The sequence below is a fragment of the Spermophilus citellus genome (genome assembly GCF_964194105.1).
Source record: "Spermophilus citellus genome assembly, chromosome: 6".
In the NCBI taxonomy this organism is placed as follows: Eukaryota; Metazoa; Chordata; class Mammalia; order Rodentia; family Sciuridae; genus Spermophilus; species Spermophilus citellus.
This window is the reverse complement of record NC_138187.1, coordinates 125,507,900-125,533,503: the sequence shown is the minus strand read 5'-3', so window position 1 is coordinate 125,533,503 and position 25,604 is coordinate 125,507,900. Positions and strand designations below refer to the sequence as shown.

At 39.2% G+C, this 25,604-nt stretch overlaps 1 protein-coding gene across 2 annotated transcripts in view; it reads right to left on the bottom strand.

The window, feature by feature from the left end:
* KCNH1 (potassium voltage-gated channel subfamily H member 1) overlaps window positions 1-25,604 on the bottom strand; it is a 371,392-nt gene that overhangs the window by 283,098 nt on the left and 62,690 nt on the right. Inside the window, exon 6 of one of the 2 annotated variants that reach the window (XM_081298846.1) lies at window positions 5,848-6,321. In XM_081298846.1, coding sequence (XP_081154972.1) covers window positions 5,848-6,321 — 474 coding nt within the window. The remainder of the gene's footprint in view (window positions 1-5,847; window positions 6,322-25,604) is intronic. The other variant, XM_081298847.1, reaches the window with a different exon arrangement.

Below are 25,604 nucleotides of genomic sequence, written 5' to 3'. Positions count from 1 at the left end.
TCTGTTAACTCAGGGTTGCCTGCCTTCACCTGTGGTTTCTTTTAGGTAGATGGCTGTTTCAAGTTTCACACAGGTGACTTCTCTGTTGTCCAGCTGAAAGTCATGAGGTGATCCAGGCTTTTCTTTCTCAGAGTTCCAACAACACAGGCAATCCTTGGGTCTCATATAGCAATTGGGGTTTTGTTAATAAATAGACTCCTTTTAGGGCAATTTTACTTTATAGAAAAAAAAAGGAATAGGACCTACAGAGACAGTCCCCAAACACACCTATCATTAATGTGTTATATTAGTGTGGACATTTGTTATATATAATTGATGAGCCAGTATGGATACATTATTGTTAGCTAAAGTTCAACAACCTGGCAAGACTTTGTCTCAAAAGTAAAAAAATCAAAAGGGCTGGGATATTGAGCAGCCTGGGTTCAATCTCTACACACACAAAAAAAATTAAAAAATTAAATAAAAAAAAGATAAAAGAAAAGAAATCATTACTCAGTAGCACTGTTTTTTTTTTTCAGTCCTGATCAGTGCAGGCCTTATCCTGAATTTTTTCTTCTCCTATGAGTCCCTTGGACATTAACAGTGGAGGAGAGGGGAGACCCTGGATATACACCCCAGAATCATAATTCCTGGATAAAAACCAATGACTTTTCACACAAGTTGCTATGTCTGGAGGTTCTGTGGACAGCAAAACTGAATCCTACTCTTGTAGTCTCATATTTTTTCCTCTTTATCTTGCAGTCTCATATTTTTTCCTCTTTATCTTGTGTGTACTTAGTATTTCTGCCACCCAATTAATTTGGTAAAAACAGACACACTGTAGTTTTCATCCTCAGGTCTCGTTAGTGGCAGGAAATGCTGATGGGCATGCTTCTCTCTTGATGATTGTGACTTGCTGGCAATGGCCAGTGGCTAAAGTCTGGTTTCAGAGATGTTAGCAATGCCGCTGCTGGGAATGCCGCCTGGAACTTTTCCTTTGATTGACTGATTGATGATTCTTCTTCTTCCTGACTTGGGCTCATGGTGTAAAAGACTGTGGAGATGATGCATCTCTCCTTCAAGCAGAGGTTCAGATGGAAGACCGGAAGTGCTGTGCTCTGCCCAGACACCTGAGTCAAGATCAGACTTGGCCATGTGTGTGCACAGAAGCAGGGAAGTGACCAGGGTATTGAGCCCAAAGGTGCTTCACCACTGAACTACATCCCCAACCTTTTTAAAAATTTTTTAAATTTTGAGATAGGTCCTAGCTCAACTGCTGAAGCTAGTCTCAAAGTTGCAATCCTCCTGCCTCAGGCTCCTGAGTTGCTGGGATTACTGACATGCACCACTGCGTCAGGCCTGGGTGCAAGGGGGAGATCATTTTTTACAGTAGGAAATTGGTCCTATGTAGCTTCCAGAAAGCAGTGATTGGAGGAACTGACAAGGGGCCCAGTGACTGAAATGCAGAGTTTGGTTTCCTCAGCCCTCAGGTTCTCTGGAAAAGCAGCAGAATCTACAGGAAAAAGCACAGGCTTGGGAGTCAGGAGATCATAGTCTGTAGGTGGGTAGAGCACTTGCCTAGCAAGTGAGAGGCCCTGGGTTCAATCCCCAGCATCACTGCCCCTCCAAAAAAGAGGGGGAACCAGGAGACCCCCAGGCCAGTTTCACCACCTCAGAACAGCTGCCACCAGGCAAAATGACAACCTGTTCCTTTCCTTTCACCTGCAGAACATGACAATGCCTGTCCTAGAGCCACAGGAGGTTAGAGCTGAGATGCACTCACCATACAGGTGAGGCAAACCAAGTCCAGCAAGGTGGAGTGACTTGTACAAGGTGGAACTGGATGACACATCATCTTCCTCCTGTTTCCATACAATTTCTTTATGGCCATGCAGAGTAGAGGTGGGGAAGCTAACAGTATGGCAGTCACTTGCTGCTGTCAGAGGTATTCCTAGTTATTCGCATGCCTTGCCCATCTCCCGCTCTAAGGTGAGCATCTCCTGTGACAGAGGGGTCTTGGGGAGGACCAGCACTGACAGTCTGTGCTGCTGTCTGATGTCAGAGCCAGGCGCAGAAAAGTTTCTTAGCTAAGGAACTAGAATTGTGACCAGGCTCTAAGGAACTAGAATTGTGACCCAGCAGATAGCATGACTGTCCCTATTCTCCCCTTTGCACTTCCACACTCCAATAGCAATAAGCAACAAGGCTTCCTAATAATTCTATCTTTAATCCATGAAGCATCTTAGGCCAATAATCCCCTAAACACTGGAAAGAAACTAATTTAGCTTTTGCTTCAACATTCCCATCCCAAGCTTTGGTTCACTCAGTTTCCAGACCTTTTTGTCCTCTAACCAGTTTAACTAATGTGCAAACATACTCCCAAACAGCCTCCAAAACAGATTATTACCAACAGACTGGAGAATGACGCAAATGGAGACCATCTACATAAGTGAAACAAGTTGAGCCACAGGGAATGTTGTGTGGCTTAAATCATGGTGCTGGGTGATAGCCATTGGGCTGAGTTCATGATGGCAGGTGTCAGCAATTTATCCTTGTTCTTTCTTGACCCAGGTCCAAGGTGGATCCAATCTTTTTTCTTCAAGAGTGCCCACCCCCACTCCACACACGCACAGATGGCAAAGTCACCACTGCTCTTTCCTGTCTTCTTTGGTGGTCTCCGTGGGCATGCAGCCCTTTGGTATAATTGGGAGGATACCAGGGACAAGTAAGCTCTGTGCATTTTTTGAGAAATGAGTCAACAGTTTCTTATTTCTCCCCACACTCTCCCAGAGAAAGAATCTAGAGCAGAAGCAGCTACCATCTTAGATATGCAACTCCACAACTTTGACTGTGGGTAAGAGTCAAAGAGCAGGGGATGAATATGAACCACTAAGCCATTGATCCTCCTATTAAGTGGACTTCTCTAGGCTTTTTCCAAGTTCCATTCAGGTTCAAGAGGTGGGGTGCTCTTCATGTCCTCCCCAAACTCCTCTAACCCCCACCAGCCCTTTATCCCCACTAATTTAATGATGCCTTTTCATAAAAGGACTGCACCTGAAAACCAGCAGCTCTGACCCTCCTCAAGCATCTGAAACTGCCATCTCACCCCACACAGCTGCCTTGGGGAAAATGCAGCTGCCTCCTCTCCACCACCATACCCAGTGCCCCACTTTCCCACCACATGCCGCCATGCCAAAGGGTGAGTCACACACACATCGGAAGCTTCCTGGTCACTTTTGACTCACTTCATAAGTGTTTTGCTCCAATTTTACCAAATCTGTAATTATTTAGAATAGAGAAGAATCAGAAGGGGACTCATTATTACTGTGATTATATGATTTATTATGAAACCTTGAGTGAGTCAAGTCCCCTCTCAGTCTGTTTTCTTACTTGTGAGCTGAGAAGGTTGAACTAGAAGACCTCCATCAGGCTCTGAGCTCCCTCGGGTCTATTCACCACCTGCTAAGAACCTTGCCACACTCATCTTCCTCCCACCAGGAAGGTCAGGGGCAAAGTCTCTTGTTTTTACACTCAGTTTCTGGAGGTGGGACTAATGCAGGTGAGACTTGGAACACACCAGACTTGAGCCTTTACAGCTGACAGGGAGCTCAACTAATCCACTGCCCAACCACTACACCTTTCAGGCAGCTCCTGAAGATCATTCCCAAGATCTAAACAGGAAAACTGTGATCCAGAGAAGTTCAATAACATGCACCAGGGCCCCAGAGTCCTAATAGGTGATAATACCAAGAAGATAAGAAACCACATTTTCAGTTTCTTTACACATCACCACGATTGTTATGAAAGGGCATTATTATAGGTGTCAGTCAAAGCTTTAAAAGATATCACCAGATATAAAATCAATCAGAACTGTAACCCTTTCAATTAATATTTTTATTTTTGGTCAAGAAGTAATATCAGGAGCTTGGATGCCAAACCTTTTACCAATAAAAAAGACATAGAAAATGGAGCTTTTTTTCCCCTATTACTAGTCTATTTCATGAGTCTAGAATTCAGAAATCACCATCAAGGGTACTCACAACTCAAGGAGTTCCCCCCCCCCCAACATTCACTGTCCCTTAAGACAAGCTGTCTGCTCTACCAACCTATCAAGTTATCTAGCGCATTTACATATGTGTTTATAACTCTGCCAATTCTTAATGAGAATCCATGCAAGCTGAAGAACTGTTCTATTTATCTGCAAATTTTCAGTGTCGTTGCTACAAATGATTTATTTCACAAACTCAAGTACTTTTTTAAAGTTAAATTTTATTTCTCATATGTGTATGAGAAGCTCTTTCAGATTAAGAGAATTCTTGTGAATTACCTAAGCCAAAATGATCATATTTTCCTCACTAACATAAAATTTCCTAAAGTGATTTCAGAGAAAAACATTCCAAACATCTACTAAAATTCACATTTAAGAATCCCAACATTCACTTTACAGATGATTCTGCTGTTGTAAACGATCAGTCTTGACTCATTTAATCCCTTGCAAAATCCACCCAGAGAATTAGTCCTAGGGATTTTAAAGTATATTAAGACACAGCACACAGACAGGCACAGGGATTGTTCTGAATCTAGAGCATCTGAGCATCCAAGTTCTTATCTTCCCAGATCATACTTGGCATCATTTTGCAAGAAGAGCTACTCTTCCCTGCAAAGAGAAGTGGTCAGTTGGTAAGTTCTTCCAGAGGAAGGGGCTGGTATCCTCAGCAACCATTCGTACTCATCTGAAGGCAGAGGGGCATCACTATGCTACCAGTGTGATACAGATTTACTTGCTAGGTCTTCATATCCCAGCAGGGAGCAATCTGTTCCTTTAAACTGTCCCAAGACTGCAACACAAGTCTGTTGACCCTAAGAGTGGGCCTGCATTACCCAGTTAATCCTTGTGAACTTCTGTATCTGATACAACAAGAGCCCTGAGTAGCTGCACAAGGCTGAAGGTTAATCAAATGAACTGCCTTATCTTATTCCATCTGGAGTGTCAACGAGGTATAAGAACAGGAGTAATTCCCACAAAGCACCAACTAGATAAGAATATGGCGTTTTTCTTTGCAATAACTTGACATCCTTTGCCTTTTCATCCTTTGCTTTTTCAAAGGAGACAGTCATTCCTAACCATCCTAGCAGTTAGTTGCTTTTTGCTGAAACTGTCCCAGGCACCCATTCATTCAGACAATGACTGTTCAGTCACATCCTAATTCCAACACGTTTATAAGGTCTTTATTTTCTTTAGAGTCCTTCCATTGCCTGCAAAATTAACCATCTCAAAACACTACTCTTAACCACTTACTCTTAACCTGACTACCCCAGCAAATGGTCACCTCCAAAACTCATTTTAGGGAAAAAGAAATCATTCCAACATTTACCAAAGAGAGAGACAGAGAAAAACAAAAACAACAAACAAACAAACAAACAAAAATTGAGTGACAACAATATCTGTTACCACAAGTTAATTGTCTGTGAAATAGCCAAAGATCAGAAGCAAATGAAAGAAAAAGTTCCCACAATTCGAGTGATCAATAGGTAGACATTCCACATTCAAAACCAAGAGGAAGATTCACCAGTGCAGTGGTCATGCATGACTGCTTCTGCAGCCTCACCTTCCCCAGCCAGTGGCCTTGACTCCTCGTGGAGAAAGAGTAAGCCTTTGGTCTCGTCCACACCCATTCGCTGACATGCAGGGCCTCCAAGCTTCCAAAGGATAGGAACAGCAGGCAAGGATAGCTACCCAGCATGCTCCCTCCGGTGTGGACATCAGTCATGCTAGTTCCCACCCATTTCATTACTCTTTTGTTGACCACCCACATTTAATTCAGCTTTAAAGACATGACAACAAGGTCTGAGATTTGAGGGATGTACCTGACTCTCTCTCCCCTCCAGTGGTGGTGGAATCTGATCAGCAAAACCAATCTTCCCTGGATCACCCATAAAGGCACTAACCTCATCCACGTTCTCAAAAGCGTTGATGACGTCATATGGCAAACAGGACAGAAGGTCAATCACAAACCATGTCTTCAGGTAGTTCATTCGGATAAGTTTGGGGTCAGAAATCACCTCCCCCGCTGGTCCAACAAAGGTGGTATGAAAATTCAGCACAATGTCCACCAAAAAAATGACATCCACGATGCTGTCCACAACCAGCCAGGCCACATTGTTCTGCCTGGTTTTAAAGGAGACGTTGTAAGGGACTAAGATGGCTGTGTAGAAGGTCAAGATCAAGATGATCCAATCCCACGTGGTTTTAAAAACACAATAGTGTAAGATGATGTGAGGGGGAGTCTTTGGTGCCTCTTGCTTGTATTGGGGAAGGATATCTGAGCCCAGCTGCAGGACCTGTATGAGAAATAGGACCAAGAGAGTACTAAGTTAGAATTTAATTTCAAGCATCTAACCAGTCAGCATATGTCACTGAAAAATGCACAGAATACTCTGTATGGATCATTAGCTACAATAACAGTTGCTAGAGGAGGATGGGAGAATGTACGTGAACATGATAACAGAAATGATCGTATCGAAACAATGAGAAACTATTACTTGGCTTATCGTGAACTGAGAAGCATACCAAATATTTCATGTGGATTTATTATCTCATCAATCCAAGATACAAAAATACAAGCTTGTTTTAGTTCATTGCTCTGTGTGACAGGTGAGCAACTGAGGCTCTAGAGAATCAAGCAACTCGATTCATCAGATATTTATTGCTCTGTGCCAAGAACTGGTCTAGGCCCTGGACATATGGCAATGAAGACAACAACCCAATCCCTGCTCAGTCTAGTAAACAAATCAAAGGTTGTTTCATATTGTGCTCTGAGCTAAATAAGAGGCGAGGGAGGGGAAAAAACAGAAAATTGATCAAATGTGGCTGAGGAGGAGGGCTGGGAGAAACCCGACTGCTCATAAAGAACCAGCCATTCAAAGTTGTATGGAAAAATTATCCCAGGCAGACAGCATCCAGGGTGTAATGACTCAGAATGGAGCAAGCTTGATGTTTTCAGGAAAAGAAAGAAGGCTAGTGTGGGGAGAGAGAAAGGGAGGGAAAGGGAAGGCACCGGGGAATGAGGTGGATCAAATTATGTATGTATGTGCGTGAATATGGCATAATGAATCCCACTCTTATGTATAATTATAATATGCCAATAAAAATTAAAATTTAAAAAGAAGAGAGAGAAAGCCCATGTGGATGAAGGGCACTGAGGAAGCTGGGGGAAACTGGAGATGCTAGAGTTGCCCAGCGAGGAAAGTACAACCCAAATCATGCAGACCCTGGTTGGCTGTGGGGAGGGACTGGATTTTATTCTCAGATCAGCTGGATGTAAATTGAGCGTCTTATGCAAGGGGATAATAATCCGGTGTATTTTTTAAAAAGTCACCCTAGATAAGGGAAGAGAATCCGGGTACCTATAATAAACTGAGGGAAATATGGAGTAATAAAAAAATTTTGGAAATATTTTTGAAGTGAAGTCAGCTGGATCCCCTCGTCGCTAAAAAGAGAAGAAAAGAACAATGAAGCAAATCCACCACCATATGCCACAAGCTCAGCAATAGTGGCCAGCCCAGCGGAGGTACCCTGGGTTGTTTTAGGTAAATGAATGAACTCTAAAGACACAGAGCTAGCAAATGATGGAGTCAGGAGCCCAAACTCCATCTAGCTTCAAAACTCATGCTGTTCCACATCAAGGTTCATTAGGTTTCTCTGAGTAACCCAGGCTTATAAGACAGCAGACTGTGCAAGGAAAAGTTTGGCTCTACGACAAGCTCATGGATGGCCTTTCCCATCAACTAGTCAGAGGCAAAAAGCAGCGCCTTCGGAGAACAGGCCAAGCTAGAAAAGAGTCCTTAGCCGCTCCTCTGTGCCACTGACAGATTCCTGCGAATCTCAGGGTGAGACCCCATCTTATGTCATCATAGCCACTTCCTTTTACCTCTAGAGGTTGAAGGCCATTAAGTAAACATAAACATCCCTCTTTTCCCTATGGTTGACCCCAGCCCTTAAAAGAGACAAAGGAAAGCTAAAAATGCAGAGTAACCACGTGCATCTTCAGGTAGGGGTTCTCTTTCTACCTCTTCCACGAACACACACAGCTTTTCTAGGCCTGGGGATTTTAATTTCCCTTCCCCATGAAAAGGAACTTACACAAGTGTAATCAAGGAAGGCCAGGCCCCAAGACCTCAGGCAGGAAAGAAGATTGGCCTCTAAAAATAAAGCAAAGAATAACAACCAAGTAGGACATCTGCTTCTGAAAAGATGGAGTAGTCAAGTACAAGGAGAAGCCCTGGACACTGCCTATAAAACAAATGTAAAAGACTCAGAAAATTGAAGAAAAGAAAGCAAACCCGCTAGGTACAGCACAGCAGTGAGTTCCCTAGGATTCCTCTTTGGCTCATATATTCCCAGACTTGGTGGTAAAGAATCAAGGACCATGAAGATACGGGTGTGTAGAGATAAAGAGGCCCACCAAAAAGTCCCTTCTCCTACCAGAGAGGCTGAGGCAGGAAGATCAGAACTGAAACTGGAGGCCAGTCTGAGCAACTCAGCAACTTAGGAAGACCCTGTCTTGCAGTAAAAAGGGCTGGAGATATAGCTCAGTGGTAAAGTGCTTGCCTAGCATGTGGGAGGTGAGAGGTCTGGGTTCAATCCCCAGTACAAGGTTAAAAAAAAAATTCTCCCCAGTCAAAAGTCTAGGAAAGTTATGGCCTCCAGACAGAAAGCTTTTAGATAATAATCACTCTATTAAAGCTATCCACTACAGGAAAAAGTTGTGGGCCCACTCCCACTAAGTTCTCTGTCTAGAAAACCTGACTTCCTCTTTCTCAAGGCTACAATGAAGCCCCAGAGAAGGACCAGCCAGGAGCCTGGACTTCCACTAGGACCCAGCAGTAATGAGACCACCCCTAGTCCCCTACAACCCAGGGAGGATCAGTGTGAGCTTAGTGGGGAGCTGGAGCTCCCGCTCCCACCTAGCACAAGAAGGAGCACCCTCTCAGGTGTCCCAAGAGGCTGAGAGGAAAATGTGTTCTTTTACCCCAACCTGGCAGAAATCTAGGTGGCCTCTGACATATAAGTGTTAAAGAAAGTCAACTACAATGAAAACTCTAAGTAGGATCCAGAGTTTCAAAACATGATGCTTAAAATGCCCAGATTTCAATTTAAAAATGATCATTATGCAAAAAAAAAACAAGGAAATATCAAACTGAATAAAGCATAGATAATAAATAGATGCCAATACTAAAATGATAGAGATATCAGAAATATCCAATCACAGACTTTTAAACAGCCATCATAAAAATGCTGTAACAAGCAACTGTGGACAGCATTAAAAAAAAAATGAAGAAAAACAACTTCAGCAAAAAGAGAGAGAGAGAGAGAAGATAAAAAGAAGAACCAAATGGAAGTTTTAGAACCAATAGAAAAAAAATCTAATGGGTAAGCTCAATAGCAAAATAGAGGGGATAAAGGAAAGAACCAGTGAACTCAAAGATAAAACCATTGAAATTGTTCTGCAATTGTTGTTCTGTAATTGAAATTATCTGTACAACAGAGACAAGAAGGTACAACTCATAGTGATAAAAGGATCCACCCACTAAAAAGAAGCAGGAATCCTAATGTGTCTGTACAAACAGGAATTACAAAATATGTGAAGCAAAAACTGATTGAACTGAAAGGAGAAACAGACACACAATACACCTCTCTCAACAACTAGATAGAAGATCAGCAAGGGTATGAATTCAACCAGAGAGGACTTAATTGACATTTCTAGAATGTTCTCCTCAACAGGAACAGAATACACATTCTTCTCAAGGGCACATAGAACATCACTCAGGACAGACCATATGGTGACCCATAAAACAAACCTCAACAAATTTAACAGAATGAACATCATACAGACTGTGTTCTCCAACTACAATGGAATCAAACTGGAAATCAATCAAAGAAAGATAACAGGAAAATATCCAAATGCTTGAAAACCAAGTGCACTTCTTAATAACCCCTGGGCCAAAGAGAAAGTGTCAAGAGAAATTTTAAAATAGATTGAATTCAAGAAAATGAAAATTCCACATATCGAAATGTGTAGGATACAGCTAAAGCAGTAGTGAAAGGGAAATGTAGAGGAACAGAGGCAAATTTCCTAAGCTTGTCAGAGAGTATCTACAGAAAAATCCTGTAGCTAACATTATACTTCATGGTGAAGACTGAGTACATTCCTCACAAAGATGAGGGGCAAGGCAAGCTACCAGCTCTCATCACTCTTATTCAACACTGGGCTGCCATTGCAATAAACCAGGAAGGAAATAAAAGGCATCCAGATCAGAAATTAAGAAATTAAACCCTCCCCATTAGCCAACAACACAATGGTCTACATAGAACATCCCTAAGAATCTACATAGAAACTCCTAAAATAGGTGAGTTCAGCAAGGTCATGGAGTGCAAGATAAAAATGAAAATCATCGTATTTCTATATAATAGAATTTCACACAAAAATTATACATTGATAACCATTTTTAAAAATTCTTAGGTTTAAATACATAGAACATGAACAGGATGTGAATGCAGAAAATAATAAAATGTTGATTAAAATAAAGATAAAGAAAAGGAGACACTATGCTTATAGCCTGGAAGAACCTCTAAGTCTAAGTCTAACACCGTATGTAAAAATTAACTAAAAAATGGACTGTGGATTTAAAGGCAAAGCATAAAACTTTAGAAAAAAAATGTAGGAGAAAATCTTCAGGATCTAGGTCTGTGGAAAGTGTTTTTAGATTTGATGCCCCAAACTCAATCCATATAAGGAAAAACTGACAAATTTGACTCCATTAAAATGTAAAACTTTTACTCTGCAAAAGACAAACTATGATTGGAAAGAAATTGTTATTGTTTTGGATTTGGGGTTTCCCTCAAAAAGCTCATGTGTGAAACAATGCAAGGTTTAGAGGAGAAATGATAGAATTATGAGAGCTTTAATTCAATTAGTGAATCAATCCCTTGATGGGGATTAATTGAGTGGAAACTGATGGTGGGTATGGTGGGTATGGTGTGGCTGGAGGAGGTGGGTCATTGGGGGCATGCCTTTGGGGTATATATTTTGTAACTGGTGAGCGGAGTTTCTCTCAGCTTCCTGATCTGCTGCGCCCCTCTCCTGACTCAGGCAATGGCAAGGCCCTACTGAGGTGGATGGCGCAAGGCGTCCATCCTCTGGAGGAGCACAGTATGTTTCTGGGAATGGGCTGATTTGTTTTTGTATTCCTTTAATAAGTATAGTTGCGATTTCTCATATGACCATTAAGTATGAAGGAAAAAACATGACTTTCCCAATTAATGCAATTACTTCTAAAGCATAGATCTGTTTGCTCTAAATGCAATGATTCAGCTGTGGAGTGTAAATTGTTAATGTCTAATGAAAAACTCCCTGTACTCCTGTCAAGGAAGTTTTTGAGAAATTAAATTAAAATCTAGAGAAGAAAAATTAATGTTAAGAAGACAGATTAGTGCTTAGTACTGGCCAACTTGTTCTTGTTCCTGTGCACAATGGTTTGTGCTCTTAGTTTTGTTTGATTAAAAGTAATAACAAGTCAACCACTTGCCGTAACCATGGCACCGGTTCCAGTCAGTAAGTCAAGAAAGAATAGTCAAGGTATAGGCCAATAGTTTGGGACATTTGTAACTATTATTAGAAGTTAACTAAGCAGAAACAGCTCAAAGCAAAACTCGAACTGAAAGTACAAATGCTTGCTTATGCATAAGCCAAGATACATTCTTCTATTCTAATTGTAGCTAGGTAATATTTTGTTTCTTTGAATAATGATTCCTGTTTTGTAACCACAAAGTACTGTGAGCCTGCCAAAATGAAAAGTATATATGATCAACTTCACAAGTAAAGATTGGGATCAACACCTTCACTTTGGTGTCTGTGTTGTTTCTCCACCCCCTCTTTCGCCGACTCCTCGCCATCCGTTCGTCTCCTGAGACCCCCTGTTGGAGCTGGTCTCCGACACTGATCATCGTGAGAGCCACTTTCCTCCACCACACTCTTCTGCCATGATGTTCTGCCTCACCTTGAGCCCCAAGGAATGGAACCAGCCTTCTATAGATTAAGACCTCTGAACCCATGAGCCCACAAATAAACTATTCCTCCTCTACAATTGTTCTGATTGCATCTTTTAGCCACAGCAACAAAAATGCTGACTAGAACAGACATATCTGCAAACCAACAAACAGTATTTAGAACACATACTCTACAAAATATAATCACAAAACTCAGCAATAAAGAAGAAAAATTCAATTAGAAAATGAGTAAAAGGCATGAACAAAACATTCCACTCAAAAAAATACATGAATGGCAAATAAGCACCTAAAAAAATGTTAAACATCATTAGCCATTAGGGAAACAAATTAAAACTGAGATATTACTATAGACCTATTGGAATGGCTAAAATATAAAAATAGTATTGACAATACCAAATGCTGATAAACTAGATCCCTAGGAATGTAAAATGGCACAACTACTGTGAAAGAGTTTGGCAGTTTATTACACTAAACATGCAATTACCATATGACCCAGCAATTTTACTTCTAGGCACTTATTCAGAAAAAAATGAAAACTTACAATCACATAAAAACTGTATGTGCATATTTATAGAAGCTTTATTCATAATAGACAAAAAACTGGAAACAACTCAAACACCCTCAGTAGATGAATAGTTAAACAAACTGTGATACATGTATACCAAAGAACACTGTTCAGAAATAAAAAAGATATAAACTATTGATACAGACAATCACCTGGCGGGATCTCCAGAGACTGAAAAAAAACAACCACCAACCCAAGTCACATACTTAATTTTATTCAACCATAAAAAAAAATAAATAAAATTACGTCATTTGCAGAAACATGGATGGAACTAGAGACCATTAGGTCAAGTGAAATAAGCCAAATTCAGAATGTCAAGGGTCATATGTTTTCTCTCATGTGTGGAAGCTAGAGAGGAAAAAAGAAAAGTAGAGGGTGGGGATCTCATGAGAATTGAAGGGAGATCAACAGAGGAAAGGGACCAGGGGTTGGGAAGTGGAGACGGAACAAGAGAGTGCTGGGGAGTGATATTGGTCAAATTATATTGGTATGTTACATGCATGTATTAATATGTAACAACAAATCCCATGATTATGTACAACTATAATGTTGAGTACGTTCCTCAAGAAGATGAGGGGCAAGGCAAGCTATCAGCTCTCATCAAAAAACATGGAAAGAGAAAAAATGTGAAAAAGACCCCCAAAGATAATACACTCATTATCTCTGAATTTTATCCTTCCTGTTTTTCATTTAAAAAATAATTTTAAAATAATAAAAATAAACCAAATATAGATGAATTCCAAATATTGTGATGAAGGAGTCCTGAGCATTCAAAGGAAAGGCAGCTGGAAAAGAGAGGTGAGTATTTTTTAGGAATTTATTATATGTTTGCAAAATCCAGCCTGGGTGATAAGACTATTCAGCAAAATCTCTAAAGAATCTATAAGACTATTCAGCAAGAACTCCAAAGAATATACCAGTAAGAAACCACCTGCTGATTATGAACCAAAGCTGCCTAGGGATCCATAGTTCTTGCTAACAAACCCTGAGGAGGAAATGCCCTTTCAGAGAAAAATGGTTGTAACTGTGACAATCTGATGTAATCCATAATTATTTCTAAATGGATTTCCCATTCTGATTCTTTCTAGGACACTATTAGGCCCTGCCTGAGGGAAGGCCTGAGTCAATAGAGTTCTTCCTATCTCTCAAAAATGCCATGTTGACTTCCAGCTGCTATTTCTACAACATGTACTCAAAGAGAAATTAACCAAGGTGCTAAGCTAAAAAAAGGGGAGATTGATGGGAATGTGTATTCATTTTCTCTTTTCCTATCTCTGGGTTGCAGCATCTTAAGTTTAAAACACAGGGCATCAACTTTATAGAAGTAGATTGATACTGGGACATTTGATCAGTAAAAGAGACATTCTCTTTCCAAGTCTTTATGTAAAAGTCTACGAATGATTCCTATAAAATCAAGATTTTAGAGTCTGATTTAAGACCCTATATATGTACACATCACTCTGATATGAACTCTTAGTAGTTATCATGACACTATGGAAAACAGAAACAAGATGGAAATTCTGCACAGTGAGTACTTCGTTACAGAAAATCAATATTCTTAAGAAAAATTCCCTGACCCAAAGAGTATTTTGCATCCAGTTAACTATCTGGCAGTGATAGCCTTTTTGTAGTACAGTGATAAATGACAAATTATTCTTATTGATCAGAAAGATTCCCATGAGACTGACCCCCCCCATCCTTCTCAGAAGTGAGTATGGGAATGGATTCAGACTAGGAAGTCAGGTACCAGGATCCCTTTGATGAGCTCTATGACTGCCACCTTCAGGAGCAAAAGCATTCTCAGGGTTCTTCAGTATATTCTTATCTGGAAACTGATTAGTTTCCTCCAAAAAGAGGGAATATCAGGGTACAGAGTCAAAATAGAGAGTACAGACCTCATCCAACCATTTTAGCTGTGCCCTGGGTTAGCTGTATGGTGATGCCTCAAAAGCTTGCAGTGCAACTGGGCTTCACCCAGGGTGCAGAGTGGGTGCTCATGGAAAATAAGCTGGTCTGGTCGTCCTGGTAACCACTACAGAGTATTCTTTCCCACCTCTTTTCTACCATTATCAGTATGATCATGTATACTTCTAGTTTCTTCCTTTGGTCAGTCTTGTGCAACAGAAGCTTGCAGAAGTAGAAAGCTAGTAGCCCTTTGGGATGTACTTCCTAAGAGAGGGCTCGTGTCTGTCCTTTTCCCCGGCCAGATTGGGAGTCCCCCTAAAGGCAGATGCTACTCCTCCTAGCATGATGTCACTCTCTCCCTTGTCTCCCCATGCAACACCCCATGCCAGGATCTGCCCACAGGAAGTGCTCATTATAGGCCTTTATTGAATGCTCATTTTGAACACTGCTTCTGGAAAGAAAATAGGGTTAGGATTTTTCCCTTGAGGAAGAGCAGGAAAATCAGACTGACTAGTCAATCACATTTCTCTGGTATTTTTATTTCCAAAATCCTCTATTGCATTTTTGAATCCTTATGATCACCCTGTGAGGGAGATCTATCTACAGATGGGAAAAGGGAGGCTCAGAATAATGGAGGTGAAGTGACTCACCCTGAGTCATGCAAGGGGTGAGTAAGCAGAGAATCTGGGAGTGGAAGGCGGGCTGCCAGCTCCAAGACTCCAGGTCTCACCACTAATCCATCTGTGCGGGCTACCTGACACACATCAGCACATCTCGTGAGCGGAAAAGGTTGGCATTTTGCTTATATTGCAGATTGGGAAAATAGACCCAGAATGTAAATGATTTGCTCACAGCCAAATCCAAGATAACAAACAGGACCTTAAGTCCAAATGCAGTTTTATGATTCAATGCTTTTCTTCTATTGTATACTAATTCTTAATAAACTGTTTCTTATCTATAAAACCCATGAACGATGGCAACATGCCATCCTGTCATCTTATGAACTAGTTGAAGGCACCATCTTGCACTGTGGACCTTCTTCAGGACTTCTCAAAGTCCTGAATGAGCCACATTGGCCAGGGCCTGTCACCTTTAAGAGTACCAATCCCAGTCCCAAAACCATACCTAGTAAGGTTATAAAAGAGGTAAGATCAAACTATGACTACCCAGAAACACTTATGAATCGAGTGGCTGTCACCATGCAAAGTGATTTTTGCTAAGGTAGATGAGAGACCATAGTCTTAACTTTAAGTTCTTAAATATTTTCTACTACACCTCACTTTTAGTTCATGTTTCTGCCTTATGAATCACTGAAAAGACAGAACCACAGCAATACTCCTGCCTCTTCCAATGGTCATGTATCTACAAATTGACCTCCATCCTCACCCACCTACCTCATCCTGTTTCAATAGAGGAAGTGTCCTCTTCCATCCAAGGCCAGTTCCTCTCATCCTTCTTCCACCCCCTGGAGTACTTTACACCCAGTCCTTACCTATGACTCCCTCTTCTCTTCCCTTCAACCTCTCCTTGGACCAGGCATCATCCCATCAGCATCTTTAGAGATAAATCAACTTCCCTTTCTTGCTACAGTTTCTTTTGCTATTTCCCTTTAAGACTTTTGAAAGAGAAGTTGAAACACAATATCTCCACTTTTTCCCCTCACACCTCAACCTGGCTACTGCCTCCTGAATGAGCCACTCCCACCCCCTAATAAAATAGCTCTTGTCCAGGTTACCAATGATCTCAATGTTATTAAATCCATTGGACTATTCCATACATTTAATATATTTTAGTACTTTTTCTTTCTTAAAACACTCTCTTTGCTTGGCTTTTTTAATGCCTCTCCAGTTCTGGTGCCACTAAATGTGAAGCTCAGATCTCTCTTTAAGAAAACCTCCAGAACGATTACATGAGGGAATTCTGTACTCTCTGTCACCAAGTAAACATAACTCAGGCTCCATTCACTATTCTGCAGCTCATTTTTATGACTCTATCTTACGCACCATCCTCTCCTACACTTTTAAGTATCAATATAGGGTTGATAACCATAGACACTGTGTTGTATACTATATCTCTAGGACTTTTTCTTGTTATAACTGAAGATTTGTAACTTTATAACTTTGACTTATGCCTGCCATTTCTCCCTTGCTATAGCCCCGAGCAGCCACCTCTCTACTGTCTGCTTCTATGAATCTGACCATTTTATATTCTTCATGTAAGTGCTATCATGTAATTTAGTCCTTCTCTGTCTGGTTTATTTCACTTAGCATAATAACCTTTCAGGTTCATCTGTGCTATTGCAAATAGAAGAATTTGACTCTATTTTAATATTATTCTACTGAATGTATGTCTATATAATTTTCTTTATCAGTTTAGCCATCAGTGGATAGTTAGGTCGCTTTCATGTCTTGGCTATTGTAGACAACGCTGTAAAGAACATGGGCATGTAGATATCTTTTTAAGACCCTGATTTTAATCCATTAGTATAATGTGTAACAAATCTGTAATATCAGGAATGTTCTTAGCACACCATAATAAGCATGATATGGACAAGGGAGGATATGTTATGTGTTAGGGCCATATTAGAATTATATTTACTTCCATAAAGAAGTAAAAATAAAAAACAGAGTCCACATAGACCACTTAACATCAGGAAAGTTTCTAACAGATGCTATTTCTTAGGAATGGGGTACAATGTTATTGGTTATCATTTATGGGGTGCTTACTGTATGTCCCGTTCTGAATTAATAAGCCCTTTATACACCTTAGTTCACTTAACTCATGATTCCATGTGATACCTACTATTATCATTCCCATTTTATAATAAGCAACTAAGTCTTAGAAAGGTAAGACTTTAACCTTTGAAGACTTTGAAGCTTTGTATACTTTGACTTTGTATACTTTGTATACTTTGTATACTTTGCCGTTTCTCCCTTGCTGTAAACCTTACCTTTCTAAGACTTAGAAGGACAAAGGTTTTTAAGTGGTGCATCCAGTATTAAAACCCTTGACAAGTTTAACTGCAGGCCCTACTTCTAACCCTTATGCTCCCATGCCAGACTCTGGCCGTGGTACTTTACATATAAAATACAGTTTAGTCCTAACACAATAATGTGAGGTAGATAGTGGTCTTCATTTTATAGAAAAAGAAAAATTATTCCAGAGGGGGTAAATTGCCCCCAAACCACAAATCTAATTATATGGTGAAGCTAAAATTCAAATCCAAGTCTAATTCAAAAGCCTACACTCTAAACCAGCACTATCCAATGGAAATATGATGTGAGCCACACAAATTTTCTAGTAACCATATAAGAAGAGGAAACAGGTAAAATTAATTATAATAATATTTAACCCAATTATTTAACCCAATATATCCAAAATATGATTTTAACACATAAAGATGCTTTTTACCTTCTTTATTTCATAGGAAGTTGTAAATTCGATGTGTATTTAAAACCTCTCAATTCAGACAAGCCACATCTCAGTTGCTCAATAGTGGCACTGGGCTAGTAATTAGCATACTGGAGAGTACAGGTCTAAATTGTGAAAGTTATACTGCACCACAAGAACATCCTAAGCTCATTTCAACACAGGTAGGTAAGTGTGTAGTAAACAAACACATTTCAACACAAAAGTAAGTGTGTAGTAAGCAATGTATACACAAGACAATAAAAAGTGGATTAAAAAATGTGACTACGGGCATATGTGTCATGTAAATGTGTGAGAGACAGAAGGTGGGAGGCTGGCAGAAAATGAGGGCTGTCTGGGGAAATCATTAGAGACGGCTGCAAACACCGAGTTGATCAAGATACAGGTTCCACAGGCTCAATCTGGCAGACCCTTAACTTTGGTTTCATTGTTAGGTCTCTATATGCCTCAACTTCTCCACCTGAAAAATGAAGGCAATACCACCAACATTAGAGAGATACAATGAAGACCAATTCAGAATATAGATATGAGTGCATATTCATATTCTTGTAAATGCTGAGGCAGAATTCAGGAAATTCCAGATGAGAATCAGAAAGGCTCTGGCTATCAGTTCATGGAGCCTGGAGTCCTCCAGGAATCCATTCTTTCAGTCACACTGGGTGATATGGGAAGTCCTTGGCTTTTCCCAAGGATCAGGGGTCAAGAACAGCAAAACTAAAGTGACCTAAAAAGAAATGGGGACCGTTTAAATGCATTTATTTGTACCCCACAGATTTTAAGGGCTCTTATTCTAATAAAAACAGCCATTGATTAAATGTTTGTTGGACACTAAAATTTGACCACAAGGAACCCATAGTTTAGAATAGGAGAGAGATGTATAAACAAATCACTAACATATAAAGCAACAAATGGGAAGAAATGCATATACAAAAGTACTTTGACAGCAGAGGATAAGAGAAAATGAATTGCCTTAGGTGGTCCAAATAGACTTAGGACTGAGGCTATTGTCAAGCTTCCCCTTGAAGGAAAAGCCTCAAGACCCACAAGTTCCACACAGGACATTTTTGGCAAACAGATGTTCAAGTGTGGCAGAAGCATAGGGGCGGGGAAGGGAGGTGAGGTTTTGTTGTGTAGGGGTGGACTAGAAAATATAATATTGGGAAATGAAGTGAAATGAAATGATATACCCTTGGTGCACAGATAAGAATTTTAGAGAAAGGAGGTCCATAGTTTGATCTCTTGGTGAAGCCAACCAGGCAGCAATGTGGAGGAAGGATTGGAAGAGGTAAGTCTGGAGACAAGGAGGTCTGACAGGAGACTACTGCAGGATTCCAGGAAAGAGAAGATGCAGGCTTGAACTGGGCGATAGCACTGGACAAAACTGTGAGCAAACTCAGAAGTCTTCCTGGAAGCTTAAAGACTTACCCAAGCCACTATGGCCAGAATGGGCCCTAACAAGAATGGGAGGAGTCAGAAGCATCAAGATCATCATCTCTAGGGAGTACCACCTTGGGTACCAGCAGCAGAAGAAAGCAGGAGTCAAACTCAGAAAACTTCCTCTTTAAGAGTACCCCCCAACACACACACACACAAAAACACACACTAACCAATCCACCTACCAAATTGGCTACCTTGGTCATTTAAAGGCACAGAAGAAACACTCTCCAAAAACACCCTAGTCACCATTACCTACAATAGCCTCACACACCATCCCTCAGTGGGTGAAGAGAAACCTTGATTCTCTAAATCCTTTGCTCCAACCATACCCACCTTGGCACCTGAATATTCATTTCTTTCCATTAGTCAGTACAACTTTCACAAACTCGCTGGGTTAAAATTGACTTGGGTTTTTGTGACTACAAAATGAGGACAAATTCCGTCCTCGTATTCAAAGGGAAAGAAAGAGCTTGATGTTACCAGATGGGTGGAGCTCTAGCCACAAAACAAAGCCTGATTTGGGGCTTCAGACATCCCAAGCTAAACAACTGCTTAATTTCTGTCATAAACACCATTCTCCATAAAAACCGGGCAGGTACTATTTTTAGGACTTTTTCCATGATGCACTTGTTCTTTAATGGAAAAAAATTAAGACAGGGGGAAGCAATTAAAAGTATTAAGCCATATACTTTGCTATAGTTGAGCACGAACTCACATGATACCTTCACAAATAAAAATCTCTTCTTGAAATATAATTGGGCAACAATCTTAGTTTGTTCCAATTTGGCTAAGAAGTATTTCAGCTGTATTATCCTTTTAACTTCTTGTTTTGACATTTTCCATTACTACATTTTTAAAATTTAGGACTATTAAGAATTAGAGGTGCAGCTGAGTCCTAGAAATGTTACCATCATTATCAAATCAGTCACAAATGGTTTTCCATTATCCATGATCATGACAGGCAACTGCCAGGAGGGGAAGAAGGGGTTAATGTGAAAGGAAAAAACAAAATTTACTAAGGACCTTGCCTCAGGCTATGAACTAAGTGCTAGCTTCATATTTTTCCTTTCATTTAATGAACATTTGCCAAGCACTTACCCCATGTTAGCATGGTGTTCCATGCAAAGATAAGAGTAAGCAAGAGAGACACCAGCCCACCTGCATGGAATTTTCATCCCCTAGAGAAGGCAGAGATAAAACAAAGCATTCCTGGTGTCAGAAGCACTCAAAGAGGAAACCACACTTGGAAAAAAAGAGCTTCTGAAAGGGATGCCTCACTGGCCTGCGATAGACACGGACAGCTGCAAAGGCCTTGAAAATAAGTGTGAGATCTGTGTCAAGACTTGAAGAATGAGCAGGAAGTACCCCAGCCAAGAGATCAAGCAAGAACTACCAGGCTAAGAGAGGGCATGTTCCAAGGGCCAAAGGCAAGTGAGAGTTTGACAAGTGTGAGCACTGCCTGGCTGGCTTTGGGGCAGAGGACAGGGCTGCCAGAGAAGCTGGGATGAGCCGGAGAGGTGGGTTCAGTCTTGTATCAACACGTAAAATTTAAATTTATCCAACGACAATAAGAAGACATTAAGAGATTTTGAAGCAGGGAGTAATTAGATCAGACTTGTCATTTAAAGAACCACGAATCCTTACAAGAGTCTTTTAGGGTAGGTAATATCCTTATTTCATGAAGATAAGGAAAGATTAGGGAGGCTAAGTAACTTTTATAGTCACACAGCTGGAATGTTGGGGAGTTTTGGAGGAGGATTTGGGTCAATCTGACTCCAAATCTCTCTCTCTTTCCACTACATCATCCTGTCTCTAAGGGGGAGAAAAAAAGAAAAGAAAATAGAAAAGAAGGAAGGAAGGGAGGGAAGGAGGGCAGGCTGTAGAAAATCCTTAAATTAACTGACTTTATGACTTTTTCACCAAAATCAAATGTGGAGTTCACTCCCAGCATCCATTGAACATTTGAGTTCCCTCCTTTCTAATTTAAGTCAGTGAAATTAACTAAAATATAATAAGCATGTACACAAAACAACCCTCCTAGGGAAAAAAGTAGAAAACAACTCCCCTTCCCAGACACACACAAAACCCCATCCCTCAAACAAGAGAGGAATGACCTGATAGAACTGCATGACCCCTATGTGCATATACAGTGACCAGTCATGAGCAGTCTTCAGGGCTAGAAGGCAACAGGAAGGCCATCTCCAAACACTTTTCAAGCTCACTTTCAACATACCTTGAGGTGGTCATCCAAAACACCACCATTAACTGCAATCGTAGGACCTATGGCCACTGCCTTGCTGTCCATGTCCAGACAGTCATGTGTTCAAAGACTCATCATGACAGGTAAAATGAGCTACTGGGTGAGATTATCTACCTTTAGCAAAAGAGTTTAGTTTGCTTATATTTACTGTCATTTCTGATATGTTTAAACTTCTTTCTGGTATCTATTATGGGTTTTTTTTTTCCTGTTTACATCTCCCTTCTTCCCTCCTTTTCTTCCTTGATTTCTACACAATTCCATTTCTCTCTATTGGTTGGAAAGACATGCATTTGATTTTCATTCTCTTATTGATTCACATTTGTATATTTTTAACATGTATACCTGTCTTAAAGGTAATCACTTTAACTGCCCCCAGAATAAAACGAAGATCTTGGGGCTGGAGCTATAGCTCAGTGGTAAAGCGCTTGCCTAGCACATGTGAGGCACTGGGTTCAATCCTCAGCACCACATAATAAATAAATAAATAAATAAATAAATAAATAAATAAATAAATAAAGGTATTGTGTCCATCTATGACTAAAAAATATTTTTTTTAAAAAAAGGACCTTGGAATACTTTAATTCTTAAGCACTTCTATCTATAGACTATTTGGCATTTTAGCTTTTCCTTATTTTTAACTATCCCACTGGCCATTATTATTTTTCTCTTTTATATTTAATAGATAATTTCATTTATATATCCATGAGTATATATCTCTCGTAAATATATCTTTCCTTAAAAGAATCTGAAGATAATAAATTCCTTTAGTTTACATGTCTAAATTTGTCTTTGTTCTTCTTTCTCTCTTAAATTATAGCTTAGTTGAGTATTTAATTTTAGGTTGACAGTAATTTCTTTTGTTTAATCTGTTCGTGATTATTTTTACTTTGTTATTTGTTGTTGTTGTTTGTTTTAAATGTCTGTAATTTTCATTTCTAGAAAATTTATTTAGTTCTCTTGTAAGTCTTCCTGTTCTTCAAAAATAATGCCTTGTTTATATCCATTAACACCTTGTCTTTTTTTTTTTTTTTTGCTCTAGAAATTTAGGCAGACTTTCACTGCCTCTCAGTATTTAGTTGCCAGGATGGACTTATCCACAATTATGGTTTTTGATGCAAGACCACTGGGTTCAGGTGATTAAGCATCTGAAGGTAGTGGTTGAGTTTATCAATGCTGCATACCATAAAGTCTCACTTTTCTGTAAAGGTTTTGGCCTTGGGGTTTCCAACCAGATAAATGATATGAACTCTAGCTCTCTATCATTCACAAGATTGGGAAAACTTTAGAATTCTAATACCACCAAGTGATAATAGAAGATGGATAGTCTTCTTATACACTGCTGATAAGAGTGTTAACAATATATTTTTTATATGAACTGGAATTTCACCAAAGAGGAAATATGGTTTGAAAATAAGATCATGTAAAGATGTTCAACTTTTTATCCATTACTTAAATGTATATTAAGACCATGAAGATATATCTCTACGTACGTATTAGAGTGGAATGCCAAATGCTAGCAAGGTTATGAAGAAACTAGATCCCACATACATTACTGGTGGAAATGCAAATAAATGATATGGCCAACTACAACTGAAAATAAGTTTGGCAGTTTTCTTATAAAACTAAATATACATTTACATGTATGCATACACACACAAAATTCAGCTATCACACTCATGGGCATTTATCCCAGAAAAATGAAAACATATGTTCACACAAGAATCTGTATGTTCATAGTAGCTTTATTTGTGTAGTCAAAAATTGGAAACAACTCATATAGTCCATTTAAGGGTAGATGGTTAAATAAATTGATCTAACCATCTAATAGAAAAAAAGAATGAGCCATCATTGTATGGAACAACCTGGATAGATGTTAAGAGCATCTATCTAGATTAAGAGCATACTGAAAAGGCTATTTTGAAGGGTTCATTTCATACAATCCCACTTATATAACATTCTCAAATTGACAGAATTATACAATAAATTAATGCTTTCTAGAACCATGGATAGGGATGTAGGCATGACTACAAATGGATTGAATAAGGGAATTCCATGTTAGTAATGAAACAAATCTCATTTTGTTTAGTTTTGTTTCTGAGGTACTAGAGATTGAACACAGTATTTGATGCATGTTGGCAAGTGCTCTATCTCTGAGCCACATCCCCACCCCTTTTTAACTTTTTTTTTTTTTAATTTTGAGAAAGCTTCTCTCTCAGTTGCCCAGGCTGGCCTCAAATTTTTGAGCCTCCTACCTCAGCCTCCCAAGTCGCTGGGATTGCAGGTGTGCATCACCATGCCCAGCTCAAATATGTATCTTGATTGTGGTGATGTTTACACAAACCTACACAGGAAATGAAATTGCAGAGCTGGAGGTATAGCTCAATGGTAGAGGGCATACTTAGCATGTGTGAGGACCTGTGTTCAATACCCAACACCAAAAAGAAAAGCAAACAAAGGAAGAAAGAAAAGTACATAGGACTACACTCCCACACACAAATGGGTGCATGCATAAACTAATTAAATCTGAATATGTTTTTAGTTTAATTAAAAATATTCTATACTTGTCAATTTCCTGGTTGTGATATTGTACTGCATCTAGTAACATGAGATGTTACTATTGAAACAAACTGGGTAAAGGGTACAGTACATTCTACTAGTTTTGCAACTACCTCTGAGTATATAGTACTCAAAATGTTAAAAGTTTTTTTTAAATCAATATTGAGCGTAAAATATACATTGTCGATATCATGGTATGACATCATTTGTTCAAATATATAAGAAAATCACATATCAATTATATTAATATATTTTGTAAATAAATAAGCATAAAAATATCATAATAAAGGTGACACACAACTTCAGAGTAGTATTTGCTTCTGGGAAGAAATTCTAAGAGCACTTCATCTTTACCCATAATTTTTTAATTTAAAGAAAAAAAATTCATAGTGAGAAAGTGTCAAACATTTACAATTTCTATAAAGGATTTTAAAAATAGATGTGTGTTACAGTGCTCTCTACCACTCTAAACATTAGAATAGTTTCTATATTAAAACCAAGAACAGACCTACCAAGAAGTTTACTCGAGCATTATTATAATAACCAAAGATTGGTAACAATTTAGATGTCCATTATTGAGGCATAGCAAAGTAGGTTTGGATATAGTCATGCAAAAATTACAATGCAAAATGCTGTGTTGTATTCTGCACAGTCAATAAAACAATCAATGAAATGAAGACTTCTATGGTTTGGAACATATATGCAAACAATACATCTGATAAGAAGCTAATATCCAAAATATCTAAGGAACTCATACAACTCAATAGTAAAAATACAACCCACTTAAAGATGAAGAGATGACCTGAAAAGACATTTATCAAAAGAAGATACAAAAATGACCAACAAATATTTGAAAACAAAAAGCTCAAAATCACTAATTCATAGAGAAATGCAAATTAAAATCACAATGATAGTGCCTCACGTATATTAGAATGATTGTAATAAAAAAGATGAAAGGTAACAAGTGTTGAAGAGGATGTAAAGAAAAGAGAATCCTGCACTTTGCTGGTGGGAATGCGCTTATTATACCCATTACCAAAAACAATATGGAGTTTTCTCAAAAAATTAAAAACAGAATTACCATATGATTCAGCAATTGCACCCCCGTATATACATCCAAAGGAAATGAAATCAATATGTCAAAGAGATGTGCCTTCCTGTGTTAATTGCAGTATTATTCACAATAAGATATGGAATTAACCTAAATGTCCTATAATGGATGTATGAATTATGAAAATGTGGGGTATGGATACAAACACACATATACACTGAAATACTATTTAATGAAATATCCTTTTAAAGACAGAAATTCTGTCATATGCAACAAAATGGATGAACCTAGAAAATATATTTAGTGAAATAAACCAAGCATAGAAAGAGAAATACTGCATGATCTTGAAGAA